This window comes from Cherax quadricarinatus, chromosome 28, assembly GCF_038502225.1.
Source record: "Cherax quadricarinatus isolate ZL_2023a chromosome 28, ASM3850222v1, whole genome shotgun sequence".
In the NCBI taxonomy this organism is placed as follows: domain Eukaryota; kingdom Metazoa; phylum Arthropoda; class Malacostraca; order Decapoda; family Parastacidae; genus Cherax; species Cherax quadricarinatus.
The window spans coordinates 6,593,491-6,613,310 of record NC_091319.1 but is presented as its reverse complement, the minus strand read 5'-3'; the positions used below and the strand labels follow the sequence as shown (position 1 = coordinate 6,613,310).

The following is a 19,820-nucleotide window of genomic DNA, read 5'->3' as shown; positions in this document are numbered from 1 at the left end:
GACCCCCGGAACTCTCTCCAGGTAAACTCCAGGTAATCCGCACCTCCAAAAACCATTATTCCATGCACACTCCTATCCACACTATCCACAGGACTGTATGACTCACACAGGTTTAGTGCATAAAATGATTATATTATTAGTATCTCTACCATAGATGTAAGACAAAAAGAAGGATAGGGTTAAAAATTACTCACTCCAAAGGCCACAGCAATATCAAGAAATATTTCGAAAGTGGAAGCAGATTCCATTTCACTTTCGTTGGTTTAAAGTTGAAATTCTGGACCAAGAGCTAGCTCTCAACCCAGGAGACTCAAATGGGGAACTGCACACACAAGAACAAAGTTCCTGTTTTTACAACTGTTGTACCTGTAAGTTCTGCATACTTCGCATAAGTCAGACATAGTAACTATGCAGTTCACAATTCCAGTGAATACTGAAGGCTACTGTGATAACTTTCTTGTCTCTCTTTTTTCTGTCCTTCCTGTTAAGGGTGGAACATGATAGTCAGGATATTCCATGGACTAGGCTTCAGTGACTACTGTCTACCAAGAGCACTGATTGAACTAATAGCCCAGCATTTTTCTTCTGTTTATATGGCATGTATATTTTCTTATTCATAAAATTTCAGCACTGTATGACCTTAAAAGGTTTAGTGATTTTTTTATGAATAATAAATAGAATCCCTATCACAGATGTGACGTGCCAGGGTCAGCATGCAAGAATAGGTATCGAACCGTACTACCCAACGAAGCCACCCGGGTCCGTCTCCACACAGGAGACCCTGCTACCGAATATATTAATGCTAACTTTGTCAGGGTGAGTATCTCTGCTGCATCCTGTCTGTATGTTCAGACTGTGGTGTTTCTGCTCATTTTTCATATAGTGTACAGCTGAGTCTCGACCCCTGCAACCACAATTAGGTGAATACAGCTCAGTGGAACCTCGGCTTACGAATACCCTACCATGCGAGTTTTTCAGGATACGAACAGTTGCTCAGTCGATTTTTTACTTCTGGATACAAACGAAATTTCAGGATGCGAGCTTTCCCCTCAAGGGAGGTTCCTTGGAGAGGGGCCCTTGATCTAAGGAATTGGATCTGTGCTCCAGTTCCCTAAATTAATGATAATAATAATAATAATAATAATAATAATAATAATAATAATAATAATAATATTATTATTATTATTATTATTATTATTATTATTATTATACATATGTACTACTACTAATAATAATACATATAATAATAATAATAATAATAATAATAATAATAATAATAATAATATAATGCATATAATAATAATATAATAATATGTAATAATATAATAATAATTATAATAATACAGAAAAGGTGGTGGGGTATGTGCCTATGTAAGAAATGACTTAGCTTACAACCCAAGACCTGATTTAAATGACAAAAGCTGGAGATTCTATGGTTTGAAGGCTGCTTCCCAAGACAAAACTCGTCTTAGTACGAACTATTTGCTGCCCTCCCACCCAAGACCAGTTCTTAGAAGACTTTTCCAGAGTCTTGTCCGGACTTGAGAACAGGCGCTGTATAATCCTACGGGTTTAGCGTTTCCCCATGATTATAATAATAATAATAATAATGAGAACAATTGCGAAACAGTAATACTGGGAGACTTCAATACCTGTTTTCAGCAACAAAATAACGGGCTATGCAAAAGGTATAAGCAAATTCTAGGTCTAAATAGTTCCACTTAACTAATTAATACTCCAACCCAGATCACACAGTTCTTAGCCACCCTAATTGACCACATACTTTGTAACCACTCTGAGAATGTTAGTCAGGCGTCATTACCATAGGTCTTAGTGATTATTTCATCATTTACTGCACCAGAAAAATCACTAGGGAAATGATAGGACTACACAGGACAATAAAAATGAGGTCAACTATAAACTACAGTAAAGAAACACTGGTAAATATGCTACACAATAGTGACTGGACAGTGATAACAAGTTGCACGGACGTAAATGATGCCTGGGAAAAATTCAAAATAATATTCACTGCCATCCTTGATAATATTGCACCAGTTAAAGAGGTTAGAATTAAACGGACAACCGAACTCTGGATGACTACTGAGAAATTAGATAATATGAAATTCAGAGACCAGTTACTAACAAGATTTAGGGCAGATAGACAGGATATTGCAGCGCTAAATGAATTCCAAAGGTTGAGGAACAGAGTACAGAGACTTATAAAAGGACCAAAGGCAAGGCACTATTGCTCAAAAATCGAAGAGTACAAGAATAACCCCAGAAAGCTCTGGAAACTACTAAAACAGCTGGGGTATAGCCATAAACCAGTAGATAGATCTAACAAAGTACTAAATATCGATAACGAGGTATGCCATGAAACAACTAAAGTGGCAAATTGTTTTAATTCCTACTACACAACTGTCGCATCAACACTAGTAAGTAAACTACCAACTGCATCAGGTACCTTTAACACAGACTGATAACTTTAAAACATACTATACCAATCAAAGAATAACCCCAAACAATTGTCAACTAACTAAGCGTATCTCACAACTTCATTCAAAAAGAACTAAGGAGGTTAAACCCAACTAAGAGCACTGGCGCTGATAACATCCCGTCTAAGTTCCTAAAAGATGGTGGCTCTGAATTGTTAATCCCTATTGCTCACATAATAAATTTGTACATCACTAATACAGTACCGGAGGGGTTCAAGGAGGCCAGAGTTACTCCTATCTTCAAGAAAAATAGTAGGTCTGATGTATGCGACTATAGGCCTGTTAGTATACTCAATGTAATATCCAAAATTCTTGAGAGGGCGGTGTACTGTCAAGTAAAGTACCTTAATGGCAACAACGTTCTCCATAGTTATCAATCAGGTTTTAGAAGATCTTACTCAACCAACACCTCCCTAATTAATCTGATGGATTACATGAGAACTGAAATGTCGATCGGGAACCTGATAGGAATGGTAACCTTAGACTCGCAAAAGGCCTTCGATACTGTCAACCACAATATATTATGTAAGAAACTTTCAAGCTATCGGCATAGGTTCTGTAGACTGGTTTAAGTCTTAGCAACAGGAAACAAATTGTCAAAATCAACAAAACAGAATCAGAACCCCTGCCGATAGCATGCGGAGTTCCCCAAGGTAGTATTCTGGGTCCCTTATTATTGTTTTGTTATGTAAAGGACATGTCCATCAGTGTTAAGTGCAAACTCCTACTGTATGCAGATGACAGTGCTCTGTTAGTGTCAGGTAAAGACCCACAAGATATAGCTAACACAGGAACTAGAGTCCTGAAGTTAGTTTAATATCTTTATTATGCACCCCATACCCATCTTATGGGCAGTAGTCAAAAGATTACAAAGGTACATAATGGGTCCAGGGACTGGACCCCAAAGTTATGATAGCTGAACTAGTTACAAAGGTAATCCTGAAGCAAATGGTTAGTAGACAACAAACTATCGTTACACTCAGGAAAATTGAAGCCTTTTCCTTTGGCACGAAACAGATAAGGGTAAATAATTTTAACATCCGGTGTAATGGGGAGCCATCACTTCAGTTTCCTCAGTAAGATATCTGGGAATCCCCTTTGACCCATGCATGTCAGGAGAATTGATAGGGAACAGTGTAGCAAAGAAAGCGAATGTCAGACTGTTCCCTACTTGTATGTCTCATAACAATAAAAATGCTTTCAAATGAGCTGATGTAGGTAACAGCTCTTAGCTTGTCAATGAAGTTAGGAATCCTTAACCTGTAAATAGCTTGTCAATAAAGCTAGGGATCCTTAACCTTGTCAAACCCTGTGTAAAAAAAAAAAAAAAAAAAGTTCCTCTACAGACAAGCGCAGTGTCTACCTACTGAGGCTCGCAGGACCCTATGTTTAGCCCTTACACAATGTCATATGGACTACGCTTGCTCTTCATGGTACTCTGCCTTGACAAAAAAAAAAAAAACCTGAAAGATAAACTGCAAATCACCCAGAACAAAATTCAAAGTTTATTCTCTATAAGGATTACAATGCTGAGTTTACAGAATTTGGTTATTGTGTGGTTTACATGTAGTAAAATAATGATTACAGAGTGTACCTCTAGAACACCTAGCATGGCTAGGCATTTCGGGCAGATTTAGTTTAATTCTTAATTTTAAAATATTACAAATTATGAGGTAAGTTGGTATTATGGCTAAGTGACTAAATACTAGTTTGTGAGTTTAGCAATGTGAATGCTTTTGTTTTGGCACAGTACATAGTTTCAGTATTGGAGTATCACAGGATTCATTATTTTAAGATTGAGATTAATATTTCTGTTTATGGTCAAATGGGTGAGTGAATGTAAGTGTGAACCACCAGGTGGTATTCGTGTAGTTAGTTGACGGGGTGTATCAGGGAGATAAGATGTTTTCTAATGGTAGTTTTGAAGGTGATGAATGTGTCTGCAGTTCTAGAGTTCTCAGGTAGGGTGTTCAAGATTTTTGGGCTTTTGACATACATTGAATTTTGTAAAGGTTTAGTCGGACACAGGGAATGTCGTAGAGATGTTTGTGTCTGGTGTTATGCCTGTGGGTTCTGTCACAACTATCAAGAAAGCGTTTTAGGTCAAGTTTGATATTAGAGTTTAAGGCCCTGTAGATGTAGATTGCACAGTAGTAAGTGTGGATGTACTGAACAGGGAGTAAGTTTAGATCTATGAAGAGTGGGGGGGTGTGTTGCCAGGGATGGGATTTAGTGATTATTCTTACTGCAGCTTTTTGTTGGGTTATTATTGGCTTTAGGTGTGTTGCTGCAATTGATCCCCAAGCACAAATAGCATAGGTGAGGTATGGATAAATAAGTGAGTGTTATAGTGTAAGAAGGGCATTTTGCAGCACGTAGTATCGTATCTTGGAGAGGATCCCAACTGTTTTGGATACTTTTTTGGTTATATGTTGGATATGGGTGCTGAAATTCAGGTTGTTGTCAAGGTATAGGCCTAGGAATTTGCCCTCATTATGTCTGGTAATTAGAGTGTTGTCAATCTTAATGTTAATTAGTGCATCTCCTGCTCTGCTACCAAACATAATATAGTAGGTTTTGTCAATGGTAAGATACATCCTGGACCTGGGTCCAAGAGAACATGTAGGCCAGGATGAATTACAGTAATTACTCATTTGTGCTTTATAGTTATTTGTTTACAATAATGTTTTATCACTGATTTCATCATTGCTTAGTTAATCTTAAGTTAATTTTAAGCCAGCCCGTAATGCTATGCATATAAGTGGCTTTGGCATGCTGCTCTTACCTGTATTTTTTTGTACCTCTGTATGTATGCTAAAATTACTAAATAAATAAATAAATAAATAAAATTGGATATGCTGAATGTTGAAGACAGAGCAAAACAACTGAAGTTAAATCAAGTTTATAAAATTGTTCACAAACAATGTCCAGAATATCTTGCTGCCAATTTTGTCAAGACTGGGAACCGGAGCAATCATAGTACTAGGGGGAGAGCACAACTTTGTAGTACCCACAGTCAGTGGCCAGGCTTCAAACACCTTTTATTGTACAGCAAGAAAAGAATGGAACAGACTGTCCGCACATGTCAAAGTCATTCATAGCATGAACCAGTTCAAGAAGAGAGCCAAAAGGTGCCTAATGAATGTAGCGACAGAAAGAGAAGAGAATGATTTTTTTATTTTTTTAGCTAACACACATGTAATCTTCCTTTATTCCTAGTATATCTCCTTTATAGTATAATAATAAGATATTATCTCCTTTATAGAATAATAATAAGATATTATTTCTTTTATATTATAACAATAAGGTAAAAGGACCCCAATGGAAATAAGTCACTCTGTCTGACTTTTGGGTAATCCCAGGTTCTTTACACATGCTGCTATGTATGATAATCTGTGTAACTGTATTTGTGTTAACCTGAACAAACTTACTTATCTACATGTGCTATAATAAATGAGTTTCAGAACGCCACCACGAGATGGCACAGTACCACAACACAGCTCACTGTCAGTGTAGGTGTGCTTACGGAGCTTACCTTGCGGTGGAAGGAATACTCGTGTATTTTGCTTACGTTTCGAGCAGCTATTTTGCCAGATTTCTTTTTTCTAACCATAGATCCTAAGAAAGCAAGTGCTGAGAAGAAAAAGAGGATGATTTCCATGGAATTAAAGTTTAAATAGAGGACCGGCATTCACTCTGTCGTCAGGCATGGTGAGGGAGCGAGCTCTGATGTGAAGGCAGTTGAGGATTTTCTCTAAACTTTTGCAGAAGTGATAGCAGCTGAAGGATACATCCTTCAGCAAGTCTTCAGCTGTGACAAGACAGGGCTCTTCTGGAAGAAGATTCCAAGGGGGACTTACATAACTGCAGAGAAGATGCCAGGCCACAAACCCATGAAGGATAGGTTATCCTTTGCACTGCGCTAATGCGAGTGGCGACTGCAAGATCAAGCCACTGCTGGTATATCATTCAGAAAACCCCAGAGCCTTTAAGTCTTATAAGATTCTAAAAGAAAAACTGCAGGTTATGTGGAGGACAAACCCTAAGGCATGGGTCACCAGGCAGTACTTTGTGGAGTGGGTAAACCTGGTCTTTGGTCCTGCCGTTAAGAAGTATCTCCAGGAAAATAACCTACCCCTTCAAGCCCTTCTCGTTCTTTACAATGCACCTGCTCACTCGCCAAACCTCGCAGATGACATCTTTGAAGAGTTTTAGTTTATAAAGGTTCTCTGCCTTCCACCCAACTCCACCCCTATCCTGCAGCCCATGGACCAGTAGGTGATTTCTAATTTCAAGAAGCTCTTCACCAAGCACCTGTTCTGCCGCTGCTTTGATGTGACAGAGAGCACAAACTTGACCCTTCAAGAGTTCTGGAAGGACCACTGTAACATCGTGAAATGTCTCAAAATTATAAATGTGGCCTGGCAGGGCTTTACAAGGAGGACCTTGACCTCTGCGTGGAAGAAGCTGTGGCCTAAGGTTGTGTCCGAAAGGGACTTCAAAGGATTCGAACCCGAAGCGGCAGTGGTGGAGGAGATTGTGTCCCTTGGAAAGGTCATGGGCATGAAGGTGGATGAAGATGTGAACGATCTCATCGAGGAGCACTCCAAGGAGCTGACGATGGAGGAGTTAGAAGAACTACATATGCAGCAGCATATGTAGTTCTTCTAACTCCTCAAGAGGTTTTGCAGGACATTCGTACCATGGAGGCGCAAGATGTGGAGGATTTTATCTCTACAAGTGAGATAAATGAAATGTTGGGAATCTGGGAGAGATTTTCAGGCTTTATTGAAAGGAAACGCCCAGAGAAAGTTTTAAGTGGTCTTGCGTTGGAGCTATGTAATGGTGCTTGCATAACTCATTTTCTAAACATTCTGAAAGGGAGGAAGAAACAAACCTCCTTTGACAGTTTTTTTTATTGAAATGCCCCCAGATGAAAGTGTGAAAAGCTTGAAGAAAAAATAAAAATCAGTGAATAGTGAAGCGAGATAATAAAAATTGTAGCAGTTAAGTTCAGTGATAAAGTGTAGCAGTTAAGTGTAGCATTAAGAGTGTAGCAGTTAAGTGTAGCATTAAGAGTGTAGCAATTAAGTTAAGCGATAGAAAAAGGACGAAACAAAATGAACTCCTGACAGCATGTGCTGCTCTGCCTATCTTTTCCACTGGCAACCTTTGCCAGCATCTCTTCTCCGCAGTAAATGGTGTTTATACACCAGTTTATTTCTACATTATGTTTTCCTTATGAAAGTAGTGATCTAATGCAGTTAGCCTCACAAACTCTGTTTTCTCTTATAATAACACCTCGGAAGGGGAAACCTGGGAAGACATTTTCAGAGCTGGAGCAAGAATGCCCGCCACCACTCTACCACTGTCACCACTAGCCACATACGTAATAACATATTCATTCTAGACTGTATATCAGGTTTCTGTGTTATTTATATTGTTTATTATGTCATATTAGATGAATTGTGATAGATAAACAAGTCGTAGAGTTGATATTGCGTCATATTGAAGTATTTTGTCGAGCCTCCTGAGAGCAGAAATTCCGCTGGAATGGATTAATGGCATTTCAGTTAATTTAAATGAGGAAAATTGACTCGGCATATGAACAACTCGAGATATGAGTAATGTCACAGAACGGATTAAATTCGTTAACCGAGGTTCCACTGTACTCAATTTTTTCTTTTTGTCTTATCTACCTCATACTTCCTACTGGAATTTGATCTTGCAATGTCCCAGTTTGTCCTGATATTGCAAGTCATAGCCTCTGCTGCTGTGGTTGTTTTTTTTACACAGGATTTTCTTAAAGGTAATACTAACTGAATTATCATCTATTCCAACCACTTCCTCTCTGTAACACTAATGTTATCTATTTTTTTCAAACCCTCTTCTGGTTATTTTTCATGAGACCTTTGTTACTTCTCAAATTAATTTTAGATTGGTCATGTCTGTTGGGTTTGTCTCAGTATATTTTTTTAAGTAATGGTTTTTCTTAATTCTCTTGGATAATTTACAGACTGAATGTGATTGAATGATGAATTGGAACCCTAATAAGTCTTCTTTCCATAATTTTTTTCTATTTTGTTTTGTATCATTTTGTTATAGTTTCAGTTAATATTTAATTGCAATTTTCTGATGCTGTAGTGAACCCTTCCACTGTTTATTCTTTATTTTACTTACACCTTTTAGGTTTATAGCCAGTTTATTGTTAATGTCAGTGCACTTGCCAATCACACATTCCTCTCATGCCATGGCATTGGCTTTACAGCACTTTCCCAAATATTAGTACTGTACCTAAATCATACTGCAGTATTTTGCACTGTTAAGTTATTCTCAGTTAAAGCTTCTTAGCTTATCACCACTGTATTCCTAGAATATTCATACGCTTAGAACAAACACTAGAAATTTAAAAGAAATAAAAAAATATTTAAAATTAATGTGAAGTGTTATATGGTTCATTCAGTGCAAGGAATGGTGAAGTTTTGATTCTGTAGCCACTTAGTTACTGAAGGAGGCTGTGATGGTATTATTGCAGGGTTATGATGGAGAGGAGAGGGCATATATTGTGACTCAGGGACCACTGGCTCACACAGTAGTCGATCTATGGCGGCTGGTAATGCAGGAGCAGGCACCAGCTATTGTCATGATCACTAGGCTCAAAGAGAAGCAGAGGGTGAAGTGTGAGCCCTACATACCAGCACACACAGCCACCTATGGGGACATCACCGTCACAGTCAAGCAGGTTATACAGAAGAGTGGCTACACTATCCGCAGACTTCTCCTCCAGGTAAGCTGTGGCACAGGTCTTTGTTAATAATGATTTTACACTCATACTTTCACATTACAGTATTGTAAAATGATCTAAATGTTTATTTGATCAGTAAAACATTAAAATTTGCAGTATAGTACCCTAAGATTATTTGGCAATTGTAAATAAAATTTAAACATACAAAACAGTTTATATGTATTCCACAAAGCTCACATATGACTGCATATTGAGGATGTAATTTTTAAAGTAGTAATGTTGTAATAGTACTGTCCTATAAACATGTTCCAAGAATATTTTACTGCGTATTTCAACCTTGCACTGAGGTCTTCCTAAGTAAGTGTACATTGAACAGTCTGTGAGTCTCAACGTGAAGCAGAAATATACAATAATAGTCTTCTTGCTTTATAGTTTCCATGTGCCTTCCTTTGTATCATTGACCAGTATCTATTATGCTTTTGTGTCTGAGTATTCTCAAGAATTTAGAGTAGTCAACCAGATTAATTCCTTCATGTATGAAATGTAAATATGTTGGGATAATCTATAAATGATATGTATACATCAGCGTGGGGAGGAGCGGCAGGAGACTCTACACTTCTGGTATACAGCCTGGCCCGACCACAAGGCCCCAGCTGAGGCAGACCAGCTCCTGGCTATGGCCCTTCAGGTTGAACACGTCAGAAAGGTCAGCGTCTCAAATTATGACAATAGTCCTGTTTAAAATTAGCCCACAAACTGGAAGTGAAAATAAATGACATTTTCATTTGTCCTGAACCATTATCAAGACATGAATTCATGATGAATAGAAATATTGTCCATATTTTATTTGCAGTTTATGGCTTAGTTGTAAATGCTTCCAGTTGTGATATTATTATGAATTTTTTGGTTAATGATCATATTTGTTTTTCACAGACACCTTTTCATAGCTTCTAACTTTCTATATTTGTAAATAAAAAAATCAGGTAATTACTGTTTATATATACACAGTATGTTAATTATATGGATGAAGTGAGTAATTGACTTGTTGCTACAGACAGAGGATGGAGTGCGGTATGGCCCAGTTATTGTTCATTGTTCGGCGGGTATTGGTCGAAGTGGTTGCTTTGTTGCTATCAGCATCGCCATTAACCAACTGCAGGAGGAGGACTGTGTTGACATTCTTGGCATCCTCTGCCAGATGAGACTAGACAGGTATTGGTTTTATTATGGTAAGCTGATGTGGTGAAAACATCAACAGCATATTAACTGAGCCTAACATGTCCTACTTTATTCATTATTTAATTTATGAAGCAATTTTTGGCACACTTGGTGTCACTGCCTAGTAATTCTAGCTCACATAAAAGTAATTTTGAGCCACTTGAATATTTGATAATTTTCTTTTGGTGGAGGCCAAGCATACAGGCAATCTGTAATTTTTCCTAATAATGTTTTAGCAAGCATGCTGTTAATCTAATTCTTTACTGCAGTTGTAGCTAACACATAGTAATAATGTTTATTGTTTAACCATGGCCTGGTGGCTAAAGCTGTCGCTTCACACGTCGAAGGTCTGGGTTCGATTCCCAGCGACAGTAGAAACACTGGGCGTGTTTCTTTACACCGGTTGTCTACGTTCCCCATCAGTAAAATGGGTACCTAAGTGTTAGTCAACTGGTGTGGGTCGCATTCTGGGACAGAATGACCTAATTTGCCCGAAATGCTCTGCATAACAAGTGGCTTTCTGTATAGTAGTATGTCATTGATGTCAGCTAGGCCTGTATATCTTGTACTACATGTACTTGTTGAAATAAAGATATTATTATTATTCTTTCTTTCAATGCACTGGCCGTATCCCACCGAGGCGGGGTGGCCCAAAAGGAAAAACGAAAGTTTCTCCTTTTACATTTAGTAATATATACAGGAGAAGAGGTTACTAGCCCCTTGCTCCCGGCATTTCAGTCGCCTCTTACAACATGCATGGCTTACGGAGGAAGAATTCTGTTCCACTTCCTCATGGAGATAAGAGGAAATAAACAAGAACAAGAACTAGAAAGAAAATAGAAGAAAACCCAGAGGGGTATGTATATACACCTACCATCCAACTTACGACCGAGTTCGGTTCCGAGAAACCCGTCGTAAGTCGAAAAGGTCGTAAGTCGAACTTTACTACTGAATATCAACAAAACATTTTTGTAATGACTTTATTTTATTGTTTTATTTTGTTATTTCATATTTTACTTTACTTTTTATGTTGTTAGTACTGTATTTTATACTGTAAGGTTTAGGATAAACACTGTGTACAACACAAATAGTTGTTTATTTCCCAGAAATTTGGCATAAAAAGCACGGTCGTAAGTCGAGTGGTCGTAAGTCGAGCAGGTCGTAAGTCGGATGGTAGGTGTATATGTTTGTACATGTATGTGTAGTGTGACCTAAGTGTAAGCAGAAGTAGCAAGATGTACCTGAAATCTTGCATGTTTATGAGACAGAAAGGGACACCAGCAATCCTACCATCATGTACAACAATTACAGGCTTTCATTTTACACTCACTTGGCAGGACGGTAGTACCTCCATGGGCAGTTGTTGTCTACCAACCTACTACCTATTTTTTTTTTTATTATCACACTGGCCGATTCCCACCAAGGCAGGGTGGCCCGAAAAAGAAAAACTCACCATCATTCACTCCATCACTGTCTTGCCAGAAGGGTGCTTTACACTACAGTTTTTAAACTGCAACATTAACACCCCTCCTTCAGAGTGCAGGCACTGTACTTCCCATCTCCAGGACTCAAGTCCAGCCTGCCGGTTTCCCTGAACCCCTTCATAAATGTTACTTTGCTCACACTCCAACAGCACGTCAAGTATTAAAAACTATTTGTCTCCATTCACTCCTATCAAACACGCTCACGCATGCCTGCTGGAAGTCCAAGCCCCTCGCACACAAAACCTCCTTTACCCCTACTACCTATATTATTATTATTATTATTATTATTATTATTATTATTATTATTATTATTATGATAACATGGTTATGGCTTATTCTAGCTTATTATGGCATTATTCTAGCATGTGTAATTTTTCCAGAGGAGGAATGGTGCAGACGGGGGAGCAGTATGAGTTCATCCACCGTGCTGTGGCACTATATGCTGCCACCCTTCCTGCTGTCACTAGTAGCAAGTGACCCTCACCAACACTACATACGCCTTCTCTAGGGCTCTGATTCATGTTAACTGCAAGAATGCCAGTTTCTCTCAGCCTGAAGAAATAAACACCACTACACATGTCTCCTTCAAGACATTTGAGATGCTAGTCACAACGGGTGACTCTTGAGATGGATCTATTGATGTATTGTACCACCACACCTGCTCCTACACTCTGATGACAGCCTCAAGAATGTAAGATAGGAGTAATGGTGTAATCTTCAATTATATTTATTAAGAAAAAGGCATCATTAGTAACCCAGGATAACCCAACAGAGTCAAAAACTGCAGTATAAATAACAGTATTTCCACTGGAGTCCTTTCTTAGGATTCAAACCACAACAGCTAACTAACTGAAGTATCTATTGACTGACAGGTGAACATGGGTAGTAGGTGTAAGGAGATTTGCCCATACATCTCCCTTCACCCAGGAATTGAACCCTGGGTTCTTTTTGGTGGTGCCAAACACTCTACAACCAGAAATGCAATTGGGTCAAGTTGTAATGATTCTATACCTAAGAGAGCCTAGCTTTCTAGGTAATTGGCCAAATTTTTGTACAGCTCTAAACTATCAGTACGAATGGCTTCAGTAAACATAATTGGAACTTAAATAATATATTATTTAGTGGTCAGAAAATATCTTGTGCTGGTATTGGGATATAATATAGTATTTGTATATACAATATGCACTTAAGCTTAGGAAGTCAGGAGAAGTGTTAAATTTAGACTGACTCTTCCTTACATATATACAGTAACCCTACACATACAAAAGTATGTTTACAGTAAGCCTACATATATGAAGGCTTTTGGTAAGAATAAAGGAACAAGTTTTTAATTTTGAAATGTGAGCCAACACATGTCCATAGAGCATAACGGTGGTGGTATTCTTACCGAGTCCCCACTCCCCCTATAAAAAAGAAATATCAGTTTTATGTATATGTTCCAGAGCATTGTTTGCATGATGTCATTCTGAAAAATACTTATTTAATATTGAAAATATTTGAATGGTTGATATTCTCATGGTGTCAGTGTTAATCTGATGGAAAATTTGAGACGTGACAATTTTCTTGAAAATAAATGTACGTGTGTTTCATGCAAGCAACACAAACACCACTTCTCTAAGTTCTGCCTGCTTCCATTGCAGTGACAGAACATTCATGTTTCAGAGCTGGAGTGAGTGAAATCTATGGAATTAATTTACTTCTACAGTTAGACCAGTAATAAGTTTACAGCCTACAGGACTTGAGGTGTTCATATACTGTATCTGCATCTTGCATGTTATATGGGCAGGTGGTAGGAACCACAGTGGTGATGGTAGATACCCAAATGGAGTAGTGGTGGTGGTTTTAGCTCAATGTTCAGTGGTGGTAGCAAGTGTGCTGTACTGTATAAGGAGATGTGTGTACTCTTGCAGGTGTTTAGAGATAAACTTAATGGCTGTTCTTGAAATAAAGGTTAACTGATATTCCACAAGTGGTGAAGCAATCACTAGCATAGGTGTAGAAGCTATCCACTGCCCACAGTTGTTGTCTGTGTGCTAATTACCCTTTACCCGCATTGTACCTGTGATACACTGCGGGTATCAACACATACTTTGCTCAAACCAACACCACCACTCTTGATGGAGGTGTTTAGCAATCTTGACCAGTACTGTATACTATACTCACCTATTCATAGGTGCAGGGGTCGAGTATTGGCTCCTAGCACGATACTGGAATAAAAGCCACTGGCTTGGCTGGGGAATAAAAGCCACTGGCTTGGCTGGCTGCATTAAAGTGTTCAAAATATTTTACATACAAGTAGAAAATTTATCCTGTAGACAAGAGAATTGCAGTGTATGTGACATACAGACATTCTTATAGCAACGCAGTGATTTGTAGTGAATGAACGGTATGCTGGTGCCTCCTCTACTACCAACACAGACCACTATATAATGCCCAATACATCTCAGTGCAGGAAAATTAACAATTCCATGTGTCATGGCAAAACAGGTTGTTGAAAATATATATTAAATTTTTATAAGGAATGTGTGAGCTTGAAGGGTAGTAAGGGAAATATAGCAGGCAATCATGTACAGTGTACCTATCACATTACAGTACATTGAAATGTATAGATGTTGAGAAGTTCCGCAGAGGCACACAAGACACTGCTAAGCCTCTCATTTGGAGACTGGCAATCTGCTTAGGCTAGTACCATAAAAGCAGCACTAATGGCAAGTGAAATCTGGCAGAATTTTCATGCAACTCACTATTAATACAATGATAAAAGCTGACAAAGGCACATCTGGTATACATCCAAAAAAAAGAAAGCTGTCACATGTGATTATTACTGTTTGTGGCATTAAGTCTTGAATCTACACGCTGACTTGATCACCATGTCTTGAAAGTCTTTTCTGTACTCTACCACTTGCTCTTTTGGTTTTGCCATACATGTCAGAATTTTCACCAGTCAAATTGTAAGATGTAATAAATATGTAAGCTGTAGTAATAATAGTGAGTGAGATAAACATACCAGGTAGTATGTTCAGGGTGTGTGTGTGTGTGTGCTGGATGGGCATGCCTGTGCATTCAATAGTACTACACCTGTACAATGCTATTCTGACTGGAACATCACTGTTACACATGTCATGCTTAGGAGTACGTGGTACACCTGAGTAAGATGGCATAGAAATTCGTGCTGGCACGACATACTAGTGTGAGTGGTAAAGACACCTAATTTACACTTCCCTGTGCATGTGAAAAAACATTTCAGATGTTAATAAATCTTGAGTACTTGTTCAGTTTTTTCTTCCATAGGCGAGTATCTGTCTTTACCACATGTATACAGCCCAACCATTTGAAAGTCCTGGACTTCAGTACCTGTACATCACAGTCCTTATCAGATGTGTAGACTTAAGTAGTGTGCATCTTGAAGAATAGGTCAAAATATTGCTGGACAATCCACAACTAAGCCATAGATTGGAAATAGAAAGTGTACAATGTTTTGCTTCACCCAGTTGTGAATCAGTAGTGGACTAGTTTCTGTTATCAGTTTGTGAGCTTGTTGTGGGATATCAGTGCAGTACCAAAATTCATTTTACATTAGCTGCACATCCTTATCATGATCATCTCTGTATCCTTGTTTTGCTGCCCAGGTTGGGCATAAGTGGTCATGCATATTCATTCACTAAACATGCCCCCCCCCAAAACAGAATTCTGTACACCTAGATAAGAGAAAAAAAAATATTTATATATAATATATACAGAATTTGCATCTGTATATTTATTTTAAAATGTACCAGTAAATGAGAAATATGTAAAAACTGACAAGCATAATTCTTAAATATTGAAAGCCAAAAGAATTATGAAAGAAGTGGTAAGTGTATAGTGTTATTTTTCATTGGCATGTTATTACTTATTCTAAATGTTTTTAATATATTTTACAAAATGTATATCTTCTAAATAATATTTTATTTTTTTAAATATTGCTAGTAAAATATGTTATGAAGAATGAAAACTGCTCTTGTGTTCAGGTTCCATGAACCAGTAATAAGAATAGCAACCTGTCTGTATGACCTCTTTAAAAAAATGTGTGAGAGAGAGAGAGAGAGAGAGAGAGAGAGAGACAGACAGACAGAGACAGACAGAGACAGACAGAGACAGACAGAGACAGACAGGCAGACAGATTCAGAGGCAGACAGATATTGATTAATTCATTTATTTCCCATATATACAATAAACAGAAATCCTATATAAAATATACTTGTTATACTGTACAGTATTTCCACAATAATGTAAATCTCAAATATTTTAAACTTTTAATTCACATATGTTAAGCTTTACTAATGTAAAATACACACTATTTTCACCCTAGTTATAGTTACCTCATTCCTTCACTTCTGATGGTACTGTACTGTGTTATAGCATAATTAATTGTTCTAACTCGTGACGCGATAAGAATTTTAAAACTTGTACAATTATTGTGGATGTTCTTTCATCACATAGTCATGAATGGCAGTGTCTTCACTTTTTTTATTTGTTTTACAGTGGCACCTCAAATTTTGAACGTATCGCTTATCAAACTCTTCGAAAATTGACCGCTTTTTTCAAACCCCTATTTTCGAACCGCCAGGTACCGGACCTGTCCGCCAGCCCACTCTGTCCACATCCCCGTGCAGGCGCCGTGAGCCAGTCTGGCTTTGTTGATGCTTGAGTGAGCACTTACCTACGCTCTCATTCAAACATTTTACGATTAATTCATTGTGTTTAGTGCTTGTGAAACTGTGAAATAAGCTACCATGGGCCCAGAGAAACTTGCTAGTGGTACCCCTGTGGTAAATAAAGTGAGAAACACAATAGATGTGAAGAAGGAAATAATACAGAGGTGCCAGAAACAGAGGACTGCGGACAGTTATTTTGTGAAACGGGGCGCTGTATAATCCTCCGGGTTTAGCGCTTCCCCCTTGATTATAATAATAATAATGTGAAACAGGGGTCCAGTGACTCTCAAGCTGGTCCTAGTGGCATTAAAAGACAGAGAAGAGAAGTAACCCCAGAGAGGGCTTTGATACCTAAAGTCCTTATGGAGGGGGATTTCCCTTCCAAACACTAACCCCAACTTCCTCTCTCCTCCTCATCTTCCAGATGCCATCACCAATCTGCATTCTGGCACTTCTCAACTACGTATTCCATCATCTCTTCCACTGACTTGCTCTCCAGTTCCCTTTCCTGCTGCACTGCATTCAAGAATTCCTTCATTTCTGCAAAGTTCCCTCTTTTAGAATCTGGCTTCTCTCATCCTCTACTTGACAGTTTTCTCTCTGTTTAGTTCCACAAGGTACTCAAAGATCAGTACTGCATGGTCACTGGTGCCCAGGGGGCTCTCGTATTCTATTTCTCCTATGTTGGACTTGCAGTAGATGCTAGGTCCAGCCTTGCTGACACCTCTTGCTCTCTCTTGTCATATCCTTAACATGCTGGCACATAAAGTTGTTCCTGAACCTCTCCATCAGTATAGACCTCCACGTTTCCATTTCCCCCAATCTTTTTCTTTATGATTGAAATCAGGCATAAGTAAGTTTGCCTTGGTCCTGCATGCACTCCTAGCTGCTTCGACACTTGCTCACTCTCTTCTTTCTCTCTCTGAGTGTGTACTCACCTATATGTGGTTGTAGGGGCCAAGTCACAGCTCCTGACCCCACCTCTTCGCTGGTCACTACTAGGTCCACTCTCCCTGCTATGAGAGCCTTACCATACCTCTTAAAGCTGTGTATGGATCCTGCTTCTACCACTTCACTCTCCAGATTATCCCACTTCCTGACAATTCTAAGGCTGAAGAAATGCTTCCCAACATCTCTCTGACTCATCTGAGTTTTCAATTTCCAATTGTGCCCTCTTGTTCCAGTTTCCCCTCTCTGAAACATACTGTCCCTGTATTTTGTACGTTATCATATCCCCTTTAGTCCTCCTGTCCTCTAGTGTCATCAGGTTGAATTCCCTTTACCTCTCCTCTTAGGACATACCCCTTAGTTCTGTGACTAGTCTTGTTGTAAACCTCTGCACTTTCTCGTGTGTGCATGAGAGCATGAAAATGAGCATGAGAGAGAGTGCGAGAGTGAGCGAGAGAAAGAGAGCAAGCGAGCACGAGCACACATGCATCTGCATGCATATTAAGTGTTCATTAAAGATTTATATTAGTTGAACATTTATATGTCAGTAAAAGAAGCTGTAACTACTGAGTAGAAATCTTATCCCTAGTTAATTTCTCAAAAGCTATCCTTCTTACCTAACGTGTGAAAGATACTAGGTATGCCTATCCAGCAGATGTGCCAACAACATCAGATTCTCAGCCATTGTATCAAATGTTGTCTGTCCGCCCACTGCAGAAACTTGTCCAGTTAATGTCTACTCGCAGTTAAAAACAGCATTTCTGCTATTCTCCTTAAAAGTTTTACAGTATGTAGACATTCTTGTACTTTTGATGCTTTCCAACTCTTTCCAGATTTTAAAACATATTGCAGTACTATGCTGTCCCCATTTAGACATTGTTTTCATATTTTCTCATTTTTACACCTTTTATCACAGTCTGTAAATATACCAGTTGTTGTTCTTATATTTTTCCTATCTGTAAACATTCTTGCTCCATTGCTTGTCTTTACAATTTGCTATTCTCTCTTTTTGCATTTTTTCTTCCCAACTAAAATTTTTTATCTTAAGATTGCCATACAGAAGGTATTGATTAAGCTGACAAGCGGTAATTCAAAGATTGTAAGCAGAAAAAAAACTTTATTTTATAATGTTTCAGTATATAAGGCATTATTAAGTGCAAATAAAACCCTAATGCCAATAAAACATTGTAAAATAGAGATTTTTCTCTTTGAATTACCTTTCCACACACTTTGATTTGTTTATCTATCTTTTAATTGTTAAATATTTTACTTTATCCCCATCTTAGGAAATGTAGTGTGGGTACGGAGTTGTTTTGCACACAAGTGTTCTTTAACAATATCTTAATACATAGCACAAAATTACTTGTCACATGTTCTGTGGCTATGCAATATCAGACTGTTATCCAATCTATTGTCCAATGAGTGTTTATAAAGATATCACTAAAGATTTTTTCCATGCAAATGTACTGTGTGCCCACCTTATTGATAGTGTGTCCAATGTTTCTTTTCAGGAACACAACAGTCTTGCTACAGCTCTTCACATACCTGGAGTTTACCTCCAGGTAAACTCCAGGTATATATTTATCAATATCCTTTTTTTTCCTTGCCAATATAGTAATTTATTTACCATCATATGTACTTGTGTTCCATCAGCTCCAAATTTGTTAAAAGCAGGTGTATATTACTGCAAAGAAGAGGTTGACAACTGAATCCTTTATGATGTAATTACTGTAAAATATAAATATAAAATATAAATATAAACTTGTTGAAAATATATATATATATATATATATATATATATATATATATTATATATATATTATATATATATATATATATATTTTTTTTTTTTTTTAACAAGTCGGCCGTCTCCCACCGAGGCAGGGTGACCCAAAAAAGAAAGAAAATCCCCAAAAAGAAAATACTTTCATCATCATTCAACACTTTCACCACACTCACACATTATCACTGCTTTTGCAGAGGTGCTCAGAATACAACAGTTCAGAAGCATATACGTATAAAGATACAAAACATATCCCTCCAAACTGCCAATATCCCAAACCCCTCCTTTAAAGTGCAGGCATTGTACTTCCCATTTCCAGGACTCAAGTCTGACTATATGAAAATAACCGGTTTCCCTGAATCCCTTCACTAAATATTACCCTGCTCACACTCCAACAGATCGTCAGGTCCCAAGTATCATTCGCCTCCATTCACTCCTATCTAACACGCTCAT

The 19,820-nt window shown here is 38.1% G+C and overlaps 1 protein-coding gene across 3 annotated transcripts in view; it reads left to right on the top strand.

Annotated features, from left to right (window-relative positions):
• Positions 1–19,338, top strand: part of LOC128693257 (receptor-type tyrosine-protein phosphatase T) — a 55,282-nt gene extending 35,944 nt beyond the window's left edge. For all 3 annotated transcript variants that reach the window (XM_070089368.1, XM_053782820.2, XM_053782819.2), the window contains exons 7-11: positions 693–816; positions 9,031–9,282; positions 9,827–9,946; positions 10,295–10,452; positions 12,323–19,338. In XM_070089368.1, the coding sequence (XP_069945469.1) occupies positions 693–816; positions 9,031–9,282; positions 9,827–9,946; positions 10,295–10,452; positions 12,323–12,419 (751 nt within the window). In that variant the 3' untranslated portion in view covers positions 12,420–19,338. The remainder of the gene's footprint in view (positions 1–692; positions 817–9,030; positions 9,283–9,826; positions 9,947–10,294; positions 10,453–12,322) is intronic.
• The last annotated feature ends 482 nt before the right edge of the window (positions 19,339–19,820 follow it).